This window comes from Streptopelia decaocto (assembly GCF_964273445.1).
Source record: "Streptopelia decaocto genome assembly, chromosome: 18".
Lineage (NCBI taxonomy): Eukaryota > Metazoa > Chordata > Aves > Columbiformes > Columbidae > Streptopelia > Streptopelia decaocto.
In genome coordinates, this window is record NC_138673.1 from 9,429,127 (window position 1) to 9,446,678 (window position 17,552).

General features: G+C 40.8%; 1 protein-coding gene across 10 annotated transcripts in view; it reads left to right on the forward strand.

Annotated features, from left to right (window-relative positions):
• USP32 (ubiquitin specific peptidase 32) overlaps positions 1–17,552 on the forward strand; it is a 57,581-nt gene that overhangs the window by 29,254 nt on the left and 10,775 nt on the right. For 5 of the 10 annotated variants that reach the window (XM_082068256.1, XM_082068254.1, XM_082068257.1 and 2 more), the window contains 17 exons: positions 396–527; positions 1,986–2,093; positions 2,867–2,982; positions 3,361–3,423; positions 4,277–4,360; positions 6,625–6,686; positions 6,808–6,910; positions 7,628–7,820; positions 8,835–9,010; positions 9,141–9,281; positions 11,180–11,339; positions 13,467–13,621; positions 14,310–14,391; positions 14,643–14,717; positions 15,834–15,972; positions 16,258–16,363; positions 17,109–17,282. In XM_082068256.1, coding sequence (XP_081924382.1) covers positions 396–527; positions 1,986–2,093; positions 2,867–2,982; positions 3,361–3,423; positions 4,277–4,360; positions 6,625–6,686; positions 6,808–6,910; positions 7,628–7,820; positions 8,835–9,010; positions 9,141–9,281; positions 11,180–11,339; positions 13,467–13,621; positions 14,310–14,391; positions 14,643–14,717; positions 15,834–15,972; positions 16,258–16,363; positions 17,109–17,282 — 2,069 coding nt within the window. The remainder of the gene's footprint in view (positions 1–395; positions 528–1,985; positions 2,094–2,866; positions 2,983–3,360; positions 3,424–4,276; positions 4,361–6,624; positions 6,687–6,807; positions 6,911–7,627; positions 7,821–8,834; positions 9,011–9,140; positions 9,282–11,179; positions 11,340–13,466; positions 13,622–14,309; positions 14,392–14,642; positions 14,718–15,833; positions 15,973–16,257; positions 16,364–17,108; positions 17,283–17,552) is intronic. The other 5 variants (XM_082068259.1, XM_082068260.1, XM_082068262.1 and 2 more) reach the window with 4 other exon arrangements.

The window sequence follows — 17,552 nt, forward strand, 5'->3', positions numbered from 1 at the left end:
ACGACAGAAGTAGGAAAACAAATAAATAGCATTTCAGTTTGACATGTAACTTTTTTTGGGTCTCTGCTGTTCTTAAGACTTATAGGATTATTATTGTTTCTGTAGACTAAACCAGGCCAAATAGCTCAAGTTAAACCTATTAGAAAGCTGGCGTGGATTTAAAGGCTCAGAACCATCTGGGAATGGGATCACACTTAGTGGTTCTTAATATAGACAGCTTTGTCATTACATATCTATTTGAGAACCAATTAATTTGCACTGACCTAAAGCACTGTTGTGGCACACTTGCATATGTAAAAAGGTTAAAAGCATTGTGGGAGAAGTTCATTTCTGTGTTTTCTAAACGCTTGTTGATGACGTGTTATTGAACTCCTTTCATTTTGTTGATTATACAGTGGAAGAATCCGACATCATCGATCTCGAAAAACGATACTGGCTGCTAAAAGCTCAATCAAGAACTGGACGTTTTGATTTGGAAACATTTGCCCCCTTAGTTTCCCCTCCCATCCACCCGTCTCTGAGTGAAGGTACGGAGCGTTTGGCACCTGCGCGAGGAGCTGGCGGTGGCGTTCGGTACCCGATGGCCACTGACACCCACATTGCAGAGGTTTAAAAGTGGGCCTGGTTTAAAATGTCTTTTAAGCTTTAGTTACAGAGATTCATTCCATTCGTTTGGAATGTTCAAAAATGAGAAAAGATGCCTGATAAGTCTCTATTTGCTGGGGAATCGGGGATGATGAAGGAAGCGATGCTTCTGTGTCTCGCATTCTTAGTAGTTGTCAGGAAATACGACAAACGTTCTGTATAATTTGACTTGTCGTTGCTTAAAATTTTTAACTGTGTTTCTTAAGATTCTGTAATGACAAAATATACTGATATCCCTGAACAAGATAACATAGGAGACCATTTTTTAAATGACATATGTGAGTTTGATCTGTTAAATGACCATTCAGCATGCAATCAGAACGTTTGTCATGCAGTCAATGGAACTGTCTTCCCTTACAGTGTAAGTTAAGGCAGATTTTCTTCAGAAGGCTTGGTCAGGAGATTTATTTGTTGCAATACAGATGCATTAATAACCAAACTGGTCAAGTTGAAGCCACTCTGGTAGTAACTGGAGGTTGCAATTGTCTAACTGCCCTTTGCTGCACAACATAAGGACATTAAGTAACATTCGATTTACATGCTAGTTTTTGTCTGCAGTCCTGGAGTGACAGTTTTTTGTCACCAGAGGCTCAACTTTACTGACAAGTAAGTAGAAGATGGGAAATTTATCTGCAGTGGGTGCAGGCTGTTAGGACACCAGAACTTGTGTTCGATTCAATAGGGATGTATCCCCACATCCTTTTGCTCATAAATGTGTTTTGTCTACTTAGTGATATAAATCTACTGTTGTGGGGAAACTCAAATGGTTTCTGGCCATTCTGTATGTCTTCTGTGGGCAGCGCAACTGAGTCACCGTCACAAAAAAGAATTTATGGGGTAAAAAAAAGTTACATGTGCTGAATGAAGAGAACTCTTAAATCTTCCGAAGGCTGGTAACTAAAACTCCTGACTCACTGAAGGCCAAATTTGCAGTGGTACTCAATGATTTTCATAGGAGTTTCTATCAGGTGCTTTGGAAAAGCCAAATTATTTGGCATCTGAGTTACCTTTATGAGTTTGGTCCTTTAGCTTTTGTGAAATTGCTTGTCCTGACCACACTGGTTTACACTCTATAAATCAGTCATAACGAGGAAGGTTAGAATCCTTGTTTCCCTCCCCACTCTGCCCCTGCCTTTGCCGACCCGAACACCAGCGAGCTATTTCACCTTTAAAATTATCTTAGTAGTGCTTAACAGTCTTTATTGCACTTAGTAAGAATTAGTGATAAGTGTTTGTACTTTTCCTTGCAAGGGTGAACCGTTACCCTTCCTGTCATGCTAAGTGTGATTGTCAGCTGTTCCAGCAGATGCTGTAACAGGAGATGCTTTTGTGGTTTGCAGGTTTGTTTAATGCTTTTGATGAAAACCGAGACAATCACATAGATTTTAAAGAAATTTCCTGTGGGCTCTCAGCATGTTGCCGGGGACCCCTGGCAGAAAGACAGAAGTGTAAGTATGCGAAATGTTAACTCTTCATTTTAGAGAAGTTTTTCAGTTTGAGCAATGAAGTTTAGTTGTTTCCACATTTTGGAAATTGTTTCCACTGAACAAGTGTGTGTCTGTGAAAGGCAACAGACTTCAAAAGTTAAGAAACTAAAGGAATTTTAAATATCTAGGCTGCCTTTTATACAGGATGATTAAACGTAATTCTGTATATTTTATAACTGATCCACAGCTTCGTATACATTATCAACCTGTTCGGAAAAAAATACATTTCAGAATTTATATCACAGCGTTCTGCGTTATGATGCAGAAGCATGTATCAATATAGAAAGTGCAAGCACTTATCTATTCATTATATATAATATAAAACAAATGTCCTATTTGATTGTCTTGTGGTAAATAGCATGTTCTGCCTTGTTTTACTGTCCAGTTTGCAGCTGGTTCCCTGCAAGGTTCTTATGTTTCAAATACCTCTGTTCCGTACTTTTCCAAAGCCATATTGCTGCAACTCAGGAGCTCTCGTTCACTGGAAATTTCCGGATGCACATATGTTCCCTGCTATGTCACATCAGAAAACACAGCACAGAATTGCAGGAATCTACATTTCAGTTTATTAAACACAGCTGCTCCGTTTCCTCACTACCACACATGCATCCTGCCTCATCAAAACTGTCAGCACTAAATCATCTTCCTGTGACTCTGCAGACTTACATTCTACAAGAAAAAAAAAGAGTTGTCGAGTAGTTTTAACACAGAAAAGTAATTTCCTTTTCTCTCAGTTTGCTTCAAGGTTTTTGACATCGACCGGGATGGTGTGTTGTCTCGCACCGAACTTAAAGAAATGGTGGTTGCACTTTTAGAGGTCTGGAAAGATAACCGTACTGATAAAATACCTGTAAGTTGTAGTTGGTTCTTTATGAATTTGCTCCTGTTTCTTAAAGTCATACTTCAAAAGTAGGAGTCTGAATGTTGGTTGAACGTGGTGTGTGTGCAACACAAGCTTCCTCAAACTGCCATAGCGGAGCAGTATTGATGTAACTTACCTTGCGTAACCGAGACTTCCCTTAACCAAAGCGCAATGGCCGACTCTGGTGTCTGCTGTTGCATATAAAGAAACCTCAGGTACAAAAGCGCAACTGTCTGGAAGGACTCGGGTGCGAATTACGCAGAGGTATCAGCAGCATTGCTGTAGTTACATTTGTATTCTGAACACATGCTGCTCCAGCGAGTGCTATGAGAATTTAACTGTTTTCTAATCCTTTTGTTTGTTAAGGAATTGGACATGGATTTGTCGGAAATTGTGGACGATATTTTGAATATGCATGATACCACAAAGGTAGGAATTTCATGTTCTTTCCTTGTCATTTTTATACCCTAGTATCTTCACTTGATTTATGAGAAAGTAAAATCTTGTGCTTTTATTAAAGCAGAGATGTGTCAATAATAGAATCTCTTTCAAGAAATGTCAGTTTTTCCATTAAAATTTTCCACATTGTTCTGTGAGAGAAAGAATCACAGAATCACAGCATGTTAAGGAGTGGAAGGGACCTCAGAAGGTCATCCAGTCCAATCCCCCTGCCGGAGCAGGGATGCAAGACTCTGCACTCCAACTGGAACACAGGAGGTTCCACTTAAATTTGACAAGAAACTTCTTCTCAGTGAGGGTGACAGACACTGGCCCAGGCTGCCCAGGGGGGTTGTGGAGTCTCCTTCTCTGCAGACATTCCAACCCGCCTGGACACCTTCCTGTGTAACCTCATCTGGGTGTTCCTGCTACATGGGGGGATTGCACTGGATGAGCTTTCCAGGTCCCTTCCAGTCCCTGACATTCTGTGATTCTGTGTGATTCTGTTTTGTGTGGTTGCCCTGACCAGTCAAATTCTGCTTCTGCTGCTTTCATGGTTTGAAAAAGTCCAACTATGCAGTTGAGCATGAATCCGAAATCTGAATGATGGAGAGCACGAGCAAATGTCACCTGCTCTGCATAGTCGTCCTCTGTCCTCAAAGCTTTTTGCTTCTTCAGGTTGCATATGTTATGCTAAAACCAGATTTTTCTTCTTTCATTGGATCAATTTTTATTATCAGAGCGGTAGGTGCTAATTTTTGTCGAGCTACTGGCTTTATCATTTTAACAGAAATAGGTTAATGGTTTATGTTTTCCTTCCCCTTGCCTTCTCCCTTTGACTCAGCTGGGACACCTCACTCTGGAGGACTACCAGATATGGAGCGTGAAGAGCGCACTTGCCAACGAGTTTTTAAATCTACTTTTTCAGGTATGTTTAGAGGAAATTTAAACTTGAAAATTATGGTAATTAACTCCTGAGCTTTTTGCATGGCCGGGAAGTGCAGCATCAGCATTTGTGTCACCATGCCTACAGTTTTGGCTCTTGCAGTAAATTACATGGTTTTGCAATTCCACATTACCTTGACAGAATGATGCTGTATTTGATTATGTTCATATAGTGTTTGGGCATGCCTAAAGCCTTATTTGTTAAAGTGAACATAGTGTACTGTTTATAAAATGAAAAGGAATTTCGAGTGTATCAGCAGTTATATTTTCCATTAGAAAAAGACTGTGTTCTTAAACAGTTGTTCTTGCAAATCTTTGCCAAGAAAGGGACACCAGAAATAAGAAAAGGTATTTCTAACTCTTTACTACCACTTTCCCTTTACATTTTCTATTAAGGCCGTCTAAGGAACCTTTCATGGCTTTCTTAGTGGAGCAGCCCTTGAAAGCTGGGATATCATATCACTATTGTGTTGCAGAAGCTGAGGATTAAGTGTGTACTGAATTTGGTTTTAATTGAGCTTGAACTGGATTTTTATAAATCCTTAAACCAGTTATATTTTAGCTGTGTCTCACTTCGTGCAGAAAATAACCCCTGAAGAGTATTTGCCTTCACTGCAGTTTGTTCCTTACCCATTTTCTGTAGAGGCTGATACTTTGAATTTAAATAATAATCATCCTAATGGAGCCTTGAAGATTTGCCCTAAATTAGTATTCAACTCCAGCCCTGTATACCAGTCTCAGTTCTTCCAGGGAGGGCTGGGGAGAACCCCTGGGATCCATTCTCATCTTACCAGTGAAGCTTCATCAGTTACAGGGTCAGGTTGTAGCAGAAAAATGTTTCATCAGAAAGAAGCTGTGTAGTTTTTTTTAAAAAAGAAATTGTTATGAGAGCATACTGAATACCAAATTTCTTTTTTCTTTCTGCTAGATGTTTAATTTTATTTCCTTTGATAACTTTCTCAAACGAAGCCCCCACGTCCCGTGCTGTGCAGGACAGTCTGCCTGTGATTTGTCTGGACGTTGGTTTGAACTGTCGTGAGCTTGTGTGTCTCCTGTGCAGACAGAAAAGCTGAGCGGTCCGAGCGGGGCACCTTGGAATGCTTGGCAAGAAATTGGTTTGTTTGCAGTGGCATTAGTTTGTATGAAGAACCTGATATTAGGACAGTGTTACATGAGTTTTGAAAGAAACACCGGAGCCAGCTGTGTTATGCGTGCTAGAAAATCTGTTGCTTCCCAGCAGCTAATGGCTTTTGTTTTATTCAGAATATGAAATGGTCTCTCACACTGTAATATAAATTTAAATAAGATATCTCGCCAGTCATTAGAAATCTCCAGCTGAGATGCAAATTGATAGCCTCAAAAGAGACGTAAGGAAAAGCCTGTAGATCATGTTAGGAGTAGCAGCCAATTTGAGACGCGTGTGGGTGAGGAGGCGGCTGAGCCTCCTCCTACCATGGGAGGGGGTCTGATCCCGGCTTAGCAAACCCTGCCCTGGGATGGACCAGCCGGACACAGGACACCGCGCTGCGGCCACGGCCAGCTGGTTGTGTTGGGAGGAGTAGAACAGGAGCCCTCTGGGACTGCTGCCTTGTACTCGGGATAAACCCCACCCAATCGAGTAGCTGTCTGGGGAGTGGTGCCTTTTTCTTCTCTATTTCTTTCAAAATGAAAAAAAAGAGGAAAAAAAAAAAAAAGCATCAGACATTCAGAGAACGTTCTGCAATTTCGAGAGCGTTTTCGGTGGTGACTGGTTGGTTGGACTGCTCTGAATTTCATGTGCTCGTTTTCCTTTCAGTCCTTTATGTAACCACTTCTCCCTGTTTTTCCCCTTTCCTTTTTTTTTTTTTTTAAACCGTTAGCTTCCACCCGCTTGCCTTCTCCCAATTCCTCATTCCCTCTCTCCAGTACCTATAGACATGTTAATGTATATCTGATCCATGTCATTACTGTGATCTTTCATAGCATGTCCTCCAGATGTGCAAATAATGAAAAATCATTTTCTGTTGACCTTAATTTGCCTTGGAGCATTTGACAGTCTTGGTATCTTTGTCTTAACAGTGGAAACAGGTTGCGAACCTCATAGCTCAAAATACTTATTTTTTAGTGATTGCTTCCATTTTAGGTAATCTTTGCTATGTAATTAAGAAGAATTTTCTCATGAGTCCCACTACAATTGTTCTCTTCTTTCATTTACCTAACGCTTGTTTCATAGTGGTGTAGTTAATAAGAATAACTTTCTTTTTCCAGGTATGTCATATAGTTTTGGGGCTACGACCAGCCACCCCAGAAGAGGAAGGACAGATTATTAGGTGCGTGTTTTGCTCCAAATCTTAAGTGGGCTTCAGAATCACCTTTTTGGTATTTTCAAAAGAAGGACTGTGATTTCTCCGTTTCAACTGATGCTTCGTGCTGTTCATTCTTCACATGCAGGGGCTGGTTAGAAAGAGAAAGCAGGTACGGCCTTCAGCCGGGGCACAACTGGTTTCTTATTGCGATGCCATGGTGGCACCAGTGGAAAGAATATGTCAAATATGTAAGTAGATTAATAATTTATATTGAATAAGTGATTTATTTGTATTTGTGAATGTATTGAAGAGAAAAGAGTGGGGAGCAAATGACTACATAGCCAATAATGCTTGAAATTAAGCGTCTTCTGTCTCTTAGTGGAAAATAATTGTTGTGCTGAATCACTGTTACATGATGAGCTTTCCGCTATAATTTTGTTAAACTATCAGCTCCTTCTGGACTTTTTCATCATTCCTGTGTGCCAAAATACTTTTTTGAATAAAAACATGCTCTCACAGTAGTATTCCACTTAAGTATATCGATCCATTTGATGATAAAGCTACCTGTTTTGGCTTTAACTTTGCTTGGGCCACAAATAAACACTGTGCCTTTTCTGCACAAAGAAAGGAGGGAATTGATATAATGTGATTTATAGGGAATGATGAGAAGTAGTCCAGTCCAGGCTGATCAAAGGAGTCCTACTAAAACCTTGTAGTTACAGGGTGCCCTTTAATACCCTTAAACTAAAATATTCAGGTAAAAGCAGCGCTATGAATTTTACAAAATAAGGCATATTTAATAAAATTAAATTTAAGAAAATGTATGTGAGTTGGTTTTTTTTTAAAGCTCATTGTCACATGCAAAAGTGGTCACACAGCTGTGAATCTTGATGATTGGTTGGGCTGCTGCTAAGAGTCTTTGATATTGGCTATAATTAACTTTTCTACTTGCCTACCAATTTTAGGATGCAGACCCTGTTGTGATAGAGCCTTCATCTGTCTTGAGTGGAGGTAAGAACTCGCTCGTAGCTGCCGCAGCCAATACTTCAGAACAGGGAGAAGACAAAATGGGAGGTCTTAATTACTTCAGTGCAACAGAAGAAAAGTGTTCAGATAATATTTCTACTGCATCAGAAGCCTCAGAGTCTACTAGCAGCAGTAAGCATAACATCTTATTTCCTTGGAGGTTTAACGTAGAACAGGTTTTGAGAAAACTTAGACACTGCATGGATTCCTCCAGGCAAAAAGATAACACGGTTTAGATTGCAGAAGTGGCCTACGTGTGGACGTCAGTGAATTACTGGGGTTTCTTAGTCTGTGGTGGGTAAACAAGAAAGAGTCTTGTTTAAATAGCAATTCATCTTTTATGCTATGATTAGTTTTCAGAATTTTTTCCACACCGTTTTTGTCCTATCACTTATTTTCTGAGTGTGTTTTCCGCCCCCCTTCACAATGAGCGGTTTCTAGCTCACACCTAGTTGGTATTGTACTGTGTCTTGCAATGGGGTGACCTCAGATAATACAAAGAGGGAAGAAGCAGAATAAAAATAGGACAAATGTACTTACAGTTTTACAGGGCATGTGATTTAATTGAGTTTGTGCAGATTCTAGGAGACTATGGAAGAAGATATTTTAGTGATGATTTTCAGTCAGTTCTTGTGAGAATTTGTGATGATGTGTTTTTTCTTATAAGACAGCTGAGTGTTGCATCTGGCATTTTAAATCTGTACCTTAAAACTGTAAGTTCAATATAAAGTAGATAAATTACGGTGGTCGTTCTTTGGGGTGGGGGTTGGGGAATAGCGGAAGGCCAGGAAGGGAGACAAGTTGTATGTAGGATTTTCGAGAGTTTGATATTTGAACATCCAGACAGCAAGCAAACGTTTGCTCACGCAAACCTAGTTAGGATGGTTTAAACCAGTATTTGTCTAAGTATCTGCTTTGGTATTTGGATCTCATATATCCACTTCTTTATCTTTTCTGGGAGATCTGGTATATTTGTCTCTCTGTAGTTTGGTAGAGTTGCATGTTTTCCTGAGGTGTGAAGTACAGCAAATTTCTTCAACAACGATTTTTAAAAACAACAACAAATACAACAGTTTAACTGATTTATTTCTGTTACAGACTCATGAACTGAAATAGAGATTTATTTTTTCCTTGTATTCTTTTCAGATACTCTGTACCCTGGCACACCAGGGACTGATGTGTGTTTTGCTAAGCAGCATAATACTTCGGACAATAATAACCAGTGTTTCCTTGGAACCAATGGGAGTAATTTGCTACAACTTAATCCTCAGAAACCGGGAGCTATTGATAACCAACCCCTCGTAACACAAGAACCAGTGAAGGTAAATGCATCTCAGTCATGCGAATACAGGAAAAGTATCTTTTAGCATATTTTAATCACAGCTTTGAATCTGTTGGGTTTTTTCAGCTAGTGGCCTAATTCTGAATTGACAAATCCCGTTTTGTTTCAAGGCTGCATCGTTAACAATGGAGGGCGGAAGATTAAAGCGATCTCCACAGCTCGTTGAAGGAAAGGACTACGTAATGGTACCAGAACCCGTCTGGAGAGCACTTTACCATTGGTACGGAGCGAATCTGTCCCTGCCCAGGCCGGTACGTTGTGATTATAGACACTGTTGTCTTGCTGTAACCACTGAGAATAATAAGAACAACCTCATGTGTTCCCTCCTACCCGGGTCCGTTCCTAAGGCGGCATTTTCCCAGCTCGCTCTTCGAGACTTTTCATGTAGGCCGTTGGTTTTGGATGAAGCGGGAGATGACCATAGAAGATTTACCTTCTGCAGCCAACAGAAGTTTTGTTAAAAGAGGAAAAAAAACCCTTGAAGAATTGAAATTCACTTTCTGTAACTAACACTAGTATTTTCTATATTAAAGCTGTAATGTCTTTAATTAAAATAATTTTGAGCACAATGCAGAATGTATTGCAGGATATAACTTTCACATGTGAAAGTGCTATAAATTAAATTGAATTGACTAAGTGGACTAATAATTAGCCTGTGTTATCCCAACGAGATTTTTTTTTTGTTGCAGTTAAAGCAGCAACAGTATTTCTGAAAGAGAAGCGGTAATTATATAGCAATAGTCATTGTTAAATCATATAATTTACTCACAATTTATTGAGCTATCTCTCTTTCTCTGTGTAATACTGCAAAACGATTAACAGGTCATAATGATTTGGAGCTGGAGCTGGCATGCCTTGAATTATTAATGTTGAATTTATAAAAAAGTAGGCTGAGCTTAGAAGCAAGAAATATTGAAGTAATTTGCTCTGTTCACTTAGACGCTTTGGAAACTTCCTTTAATTTCTGTTGGGTGTATTTATTCTATATAGTGGTTGGTTTACTCTATGTTGGGTGTTCTGCTATAGGAGCTACACTTAAAAAAGGTACTGAGGGGATTGGGTTTTTTTATGGTAGCAATAGAGATTCGGTGGTTGGTGTCACAAATATTCAGTGTCACAAATGAAAGAGAATTAGTGGTATGATTTTTGATGATTTGGTCTGTTAGCCACAGAACTGACGATTATTTTACAGTGAAAAATCACTGGCTTCTGTTCCCCTCCTCCCACACATTCTCCATGGAAACAAACACCTTTCATGATCCAGAAAAGGCCACATCTCTTTATGCACAGCACAAACTCATGTGCTTGAGATCTTTGCCACGGGGCCATTAGGAAAGAGACTTCTATCCAGAATGAGTTTGAGTATCCTGTCTGCAAAGGAAATATAACATATATATCAACTTTAGCTTTTCAATCCATAATGAAGGGATGTTTTGACACTTGGTTACCTGAACACTTGAATCTGTGGATACAGGCACTTACAGTCCCAGTCTCACACCTGCAGTGGGAACTGTTGTGTTGGTTTTTTCCAGGACATGTCATCACTATTGTTTTTGTTGTAACTGAAGTTTGATACTGTGATACTTCAGTGCGTTATATTGCTTCTCACCGCTTCAGTTGGGTGTTTTCTTCTGCTTCATGTGGTCACAAAAACAGTGGACGTTCCTGCCATTTATACGTGTCTGTGTTTGGGAGGATCTGGACAGAAAAATATTTGTAGAAATGGTGACTGAAAAGCTGCAGGTTGTATTCTGGGGTAATTTCAGCTTTTTTGGTCAACATATCAAAATGTCATATTGAAGTATACACTGAGTAGAATTAATGAGGTTCATTGTAGATTCACATATATTTCAGGAATTATAAAAATGTTCTTTCCGTGGTGTTGTACAGGAAGCTGTGCTCCACTAAATAAGGTGTTTGCTTTTGACAGTCTGCAACTAATGAGCTTCAAAAAGTGCTTAGAAATCAGTCAGTTGTTATTCCTGTGGATATTTGCGTAAGACCCCATAAGAAGTTCAGAAGATTTCTTGTCTCCTAGTAAAACATAGTTCGCTTTTTTAACCATTAATCATTACTTCTTGTTCTTATTGGGATTTTCTACGTATTTGGCACAGCTGTGTCTCAAATGTGCTTTAAACACCTTTCCTAGGTGATCAAAAACAGCAAAACAAATGTGCCCGAACTGGAGTTATTTCCTCGGTACCTGCTCTTCCTGCGACAGCAGCCGGCCGCTCGCACGCAGCAGTCCAACATCTGGGTCAATATGGGTATGATGAGCCTGAGAATGTTTCCTCAGCATTTACCTAGAGGTAACTTAAGAATGCAGCAAGAACGCGAGCACGCAGTTTGGAAGCTGTAGGAGCTTGCTGCCGCTGTGCTTGTGCACCAGCTAATCACCCATCAGGCACAATCAGCCTTTGGGAGACATTTCGAGGCTTTGCTCCGATTTTTCTCTTGAAAGGAAGAGGCGTGAGGGAGCGTTTGCAGTGAAGTCAGTTAAGACGCATAGTTATTGCAAATAGATCGAGTTGACAGTGAGAAAGGAGGGTTGAAAGTTAGTTCCAGTTCAGGGCTGTGGGCAACCCCACCTCCCTACCTGCTTTGCAGGACAATGGAGGAGTTTGCCTGGGTTGATGAGGACTGGGTTAGGGAGCAGTCAGGCAATCTGGACACCCATAAATCCATGGGTCCGGATGGGATGCACCTGCGGGTGCTGAGGGAGCTGCCTGAAGTCATTGCTGGGCCGCTCTCCATCATCTTGGCCAAGTCTTGGGAAACGGGAGAGGTGCCTGAGGACTGGAGGAAAGCAAATGTCACTGCAGTCTTCACAAAGGGCAGGAAGGAGGACCCGGGTAACTCTAGACCGGTCAGCCTCACCTCCATCCCTGGGAAGCTGATGGAACGACTTCTCCTTGGTGCCATGTCAAGGCGTATCAGGGAGAAGAGGGTCACTAGAGGCAGTCAACATGGCTTCACCAAGGGGAAGTCGTGCTTGACCAACCTCATTGACTTTTGGTCTGAAGAAATACCTGCAGTTCACGTGCGTGTGTGTTTGGATACACACAGATATACATCCACAGTAACGTGTGTCCAGAAATGGGTGCACCTGACTACTGAAAATTAAATCCTTTAGTGTCGCGGGTGCCAGCCTGTGTTTCAAAATGCAGATGCTCCATTTTTCACTGCTTCGGTAGACTCTAAAACTTCGTGTGTAGATAGCGGCTCCCTGCTTGATCAAGTTCTGCTACAGAAACTGCCTGCTGCCCAAATTAATTTTTCCTACTTGACCTAATGAAATGGAAACCGCTTTGTTTGGACATCCGAAAATGCCCAAATTCAGATAAAGAGAATCTTCTGATGTGCCAAATTTGATCTTGATTTGGAATTATTTTGCTCTGCACTAATTTATTTGTCCAATCAGTTATTAATCTTTCTGAGTTTTCAAATATGCTTTCTTGCTGTAATCTTACAACTAATCCTCTGATCCCTAATCTCAGAAAATGCTTTTTTGTTTTCTTTAAAAAAAATGAGTACTTTGCTTGGTATAGTGAAGCAAAAGTGATGCTTTGCTGACTTAGAAGATGATTACAGTATAGTTTGACTCTCTTGTCAAATTGCATGTAATGTTGCGTCTTTTCATATGGTGCTATTTATTTTATTTTAGTCTTTTGACAGTGAAAGTAGAACAATGTCACTTCTTTGGTTACTTAAGTAATGCAGTTGTGCAAATGGGTTTGGCTGTATAATAAAAGCTTCTCATGAATATGTTACAGACCTGTCTGTGAAAAGTGGGAAACTTGCTAAGTTTAAACTGAAGAAGCTCAAAGACTAAAGCCTGTAAAGCTGGTCTCATCTCTTTCAACCTGAGCTTGCGCCAATGTTTTATTTAAAGATGAGTTCATAGTATAGAGAAGAGGAACAAGCTCAACTGATGGAATTAGTTTGTGTTGCAAACATGAAGATTATTGAAAAATTGTGGTGAAAATCCTCAGCATCTTCACAGAATGTGTTATGAGGAATTTAGTTTTGAAGAATACTTTGATTGTGAAGCTGCCAGGCTGATTTCATCTGCACAGATCAGCATTCATCTCCATAGAAGAGCTGGAGCAAAGTCACGCTGCTTCCAGGAGCAGCCAGCCTGGGGTTTTTGACCTTATTTTTTACTTACAATGTGCTCTCAAAAAGAAATTCCTCATGACATTTTCAAGTCCTTTACTTTGAGAATCACCATTGTCTCTCATACTGTGTCTTTAAGAGCAAACAAGAATAGTCCAGTCCTTTAAAACTACTTTGAAATTATTTATTTCCTATTAGAAAATTGCTCCCCAAAGATTCTTAGAAGTTTTGGTAAGACGGGAGGTAAATTTATTCTGGTTTCAGTTGGCCTGTGGGTATATACATTATCTTTTACCCCTTTCTTGTGATTGTGAATCCAGGGAATGTACCTTCACCGAATGCTCCGTTAAAAAGGGTGTTGGCTTACACAGGCTGCTTCAGTCGGATGCAGACTATTAAAGAGATACACGAATATCTCTCCCAGAGGCTACGGATAAAAGAAGAAGATATGCGCCTCTGGTTATACAATAGTGAGGTAATGTCGGGCTTATTTATTAGTTTTATTAATCAGGTATTGGATGTTTATCTTACTCTTTTCTAGAAACTATTAAATACACACACACACACACAGGAAAAAGTGGACTTAAGTTTCCTTTGCCATTTAAGCACCCAGGTAGGAAAACTCCTGCCACTTATTTTCTAGCAGTGAAATTTAGATTTTGGTGTTACTGACCCGGAAAACTTATATTCTGTTTTCTTAGTAGCTTGACAAACATTAAATTATCCTGTGGTGTATTTAAAATTGGTTGACCTATTAAAAGACTTGATAGGAAGTGTCACAGAAACTGTTTTAAATAGAAACCAAAATAGATTCTCTGGCTGCCACGCGTGATGCTGCAGGCTCTGCTGGCACAGAAACCAGCAGCCGTCCGGGGGCTTTTCCAAGTGCGTATGTGAACAAGCAGGATGTGTTCCTCCAAATCATTAAGTGCATATAATTCTCCCATTCTAAAGGAACACCACGTAAACTTAGAGTGTTGAACTCGATGCTCCTGGAGGTCAGTGTACTACTGTATTTAATTAACATAGGTAGGAAACCAGTACTCTCATTATTGTGGAGAAATTGTTGATGCTGTTTTAATTTCATTGCTTTGAGATTAAAATGTCCTCAGAGAATTTTAAATCTAAAAGTAATAACTACATGAAGTATTTTTCCCCCGCAGAACTATCTTACTTTGCTGGATGATGAAGATCACAGACTGGAGTATCTTAAAATCCAAGATGAGCAGCATTTAGTAATAGAAGGTATAAAGATGGCCTAGAATTGGTTTACACACTAGAAACAAATATTTTTGTATGAGTAGATACACGGTTAATTGTGTGTGGTACCCATTTCTGCAATTGCCCAAATTACACAAATATACAGGTCTACTGCCTAAACATTTTATTTTTGAAATTAAATATAGAAAATGATAATTAAACCTCTTGAGCTGTGTAAGCTCTCTGGAGAAAGGAACAAACAATTTAAAAAAATCCTATACCGTATCTCTTTCTAGTTCGAAACAAAGACATGAGCTGGCCAGAAGAGATGTCTTTTATAGCAAACAGCAGTAAAATAGACCGACATAAAGGTGAGTGTTTCCGTGTAGCAGTTGTACTGTGATGAGAAGCAAAATCCAAGAGACTATATTATGTTAAAACAATTATTTTAATATTAGTGCTCTTAACTTAACAGAGGCAATGCAGGCCCACTGATGAACGAGGTGGGTGCCCTGGTGACAGAAGATACAGAGAAGGCAGAGTTACTGAACGCCTTCTTTGTCTCTGTCTGCCCTGCCGGGGCTGTCCTGAGGATCCCGCACCGCTGGGGCCCCAGAGGAAGGCAGGACAGTGGAGGAGTTTGCCTGGGTTGCTGAGGACTGGGTTAGGGAGCAGTCAGGCAATCTGGACATCCATAAATCCATGGGTCCGGATGGGATGCACCCGCGGGTGCTGAGGGATCTGCCTGAGGTCATTGCTGGACCGCTCTCCATCATCTTGGCCAGGTCTTGGGAAATGGGAGAGGTTCCTGAGGACTGGAGGAAAGCAAATGTCACTGCAGTCTTCAAAAAGGGCAGGAAGGAGGACCCGGGTAACTCTAGACCGGTCAGCCTCACCTCCACCCCTGGGAAACTGATGGAACGACTTCTCCTTGCTGCCATCTCGAGGCGTATCAGGGATAAGAGGGTCATTAGGGGCAGTCAACAGGGCTTCACCAGCACAGGTGATGATGGAGTGGAGCATCTCCCGTGTGAGGAAAGGCTGAGGGAGCTGGGGCGCTTCGGCTTGGAGAAGAGGAGACTGAGGGGTGACCTCATTAATGTTTACAGATATCTAAAAGGTGTCAGGAGGATGGAGCCAGGCTCTTCTCGGTGACAACCAATGACAGGACAAGGGGTAATGGGTACAAACTGGAACACAAGAGGTTCCACTTAAATTTGAGAAGAAACCTGAAAATAGTTTGTATGGGTTATACTGATATCCAAAGTCAATCGGATCTACTGAAATGCCTCTGTTTCTGTTAACTTGAGTTGAGAACACAGGTTTTTTAACAGGCTGGGCCTGTTGCATCTGTGGTAGCTGTAGTCTTGTAACTGGGAGCAGGATAAACTGAACTGGTTACTGTGAAAAGGTCGTGTTCTTTACTGATACACTATTCTGAATTCTTCACATTGGCACAACTGTTATAATTGTTTTCTTTGTCTCAGTTCCTACTGAAAAGGGTGCTACTGGATTAAGCAACCTGGGGAACACGTGTTTCATGAACTCCAGTATCCAGTGCGTCAGTAACACCCAACCGCTCACTCGGTATTTCATCTCAGGAAGACATCTTTATGAACTTAACAGGTAATCTTCTGTCTGAGACCGTTGGCATTTTAAATGCTGTAACATTTCTTTAAAATGAGCTCCAGCTTTCAGAAGTAGACAGGGCGAATAAATCCTTTGAAGTTCAGTGTTACCAACCATCATTTATACAGCAGATACTAGATTAGATACACAAAAGTATAAACCGCTTTTGTTCCTGAGAGAGCTAAAACAGTTCAGCAAGAAGCCTTTGCACATCCCTGCATATCCCCATGCTTGAACTTTATTTAAATTTCAGTATGGTATTAATTACTTTGTGATTTCTAGGACAAATCCAATAGGAATGAAAGGACACATGGCCAAGTGCTATGGGGATTTGGTGCAGGAGCTGTGGAGTGGAACTCAGAAGAATATAGCACCGTTAAAGCTGCGGGTAGGTTACTTAGAGGTGGAAAGCAAGAATTTCTTTGGATAACAGAAATCTTTTAATGCACTTTTTCCTGATTTTACCTGCATTGTGGTGGTTCTGGGACTCAGTACCTCCTGCAGAGAAAGAGGGGAAACTTTGGACATACATTTCAAGTGTTAGAAGTTGGCTGAGAGGCCAGTGACCATATCCTGGGCATCAGTCATCACCTGCCGTACTCCTGACTGGTCACAGAATTTGCTTTTTGCCTGCAAGGAATGTCGGGGAGTGCTCAGGAAAGGGCCGTGCAGGGACAAGAGGCACATCCATGGGGGGGACAAGAGGCACATCCATGGGGGGGACAAGAGGCACATCCATGGGGGAGGACAAGAGGCACATCTATGGGGGGGGGACAAGAGGCACATCTTGGGGGAACAAGAGGCACATCTGGAGGAGGCCAGAGCTCAGCAGGGCTGGTGCTCAGGACCTGAGCAGCTTTCTGGGGAATATAATAATGGTTCAGTGCTTGTAAGGTCAAAGGAGTTACTGATATGAATCAGGGATTATGATATAAAATGTGGCTTTTATAGCCCTGTTAGGGACAGAAGATCATGGATTTGCCTGCAAATCGTCTTTTGTTCTGAAAGAATCAGGGGTTTAGCAATTGAATTTGTGCTCGTTGACAGCATGAGTCTTGGCTACAATATTTTGATTTATTGTTATGACTTTTGTTACATGATGTAAAATTAACTTTCTGGCTTTTTTTTTATAGTGGACAATAGCAAAATATGCTCCAAGATTTAATGGCTTTCAACAGCAAGACTCCCAGGAGCTTCTGGCTTTTCTTTTGGATGGTCTCCACGAAGATTTGAACAGAGTTCATGACAAGCCGTATGTTGAACTGAAAGACAGCGATGGTCGACCAGACTGGGAGGTGGCAGCAGAGGTATGGCTTAACAGTTCTGAGTTTGGGGTTGGTTTGTTTGCTGATGGGTCCTTTCAGAAGTACTTTAAATTGTGTCATACCTTGATTATTGTGTAAATTGAAATTTTCTTTACTCATGTTGAAATGAAATACTTCCGATTTATTAGAAACTGGTAAGCAACTTCTATGGAAATAACTTGACTTCCTTGGGTTGATGAAGCTTTGGAGGTCTCGCAGCATATCCTCCTTCTGTGGTTTCAGCAAGTAGCCTTCAGTTTCTAACTTTGCGTT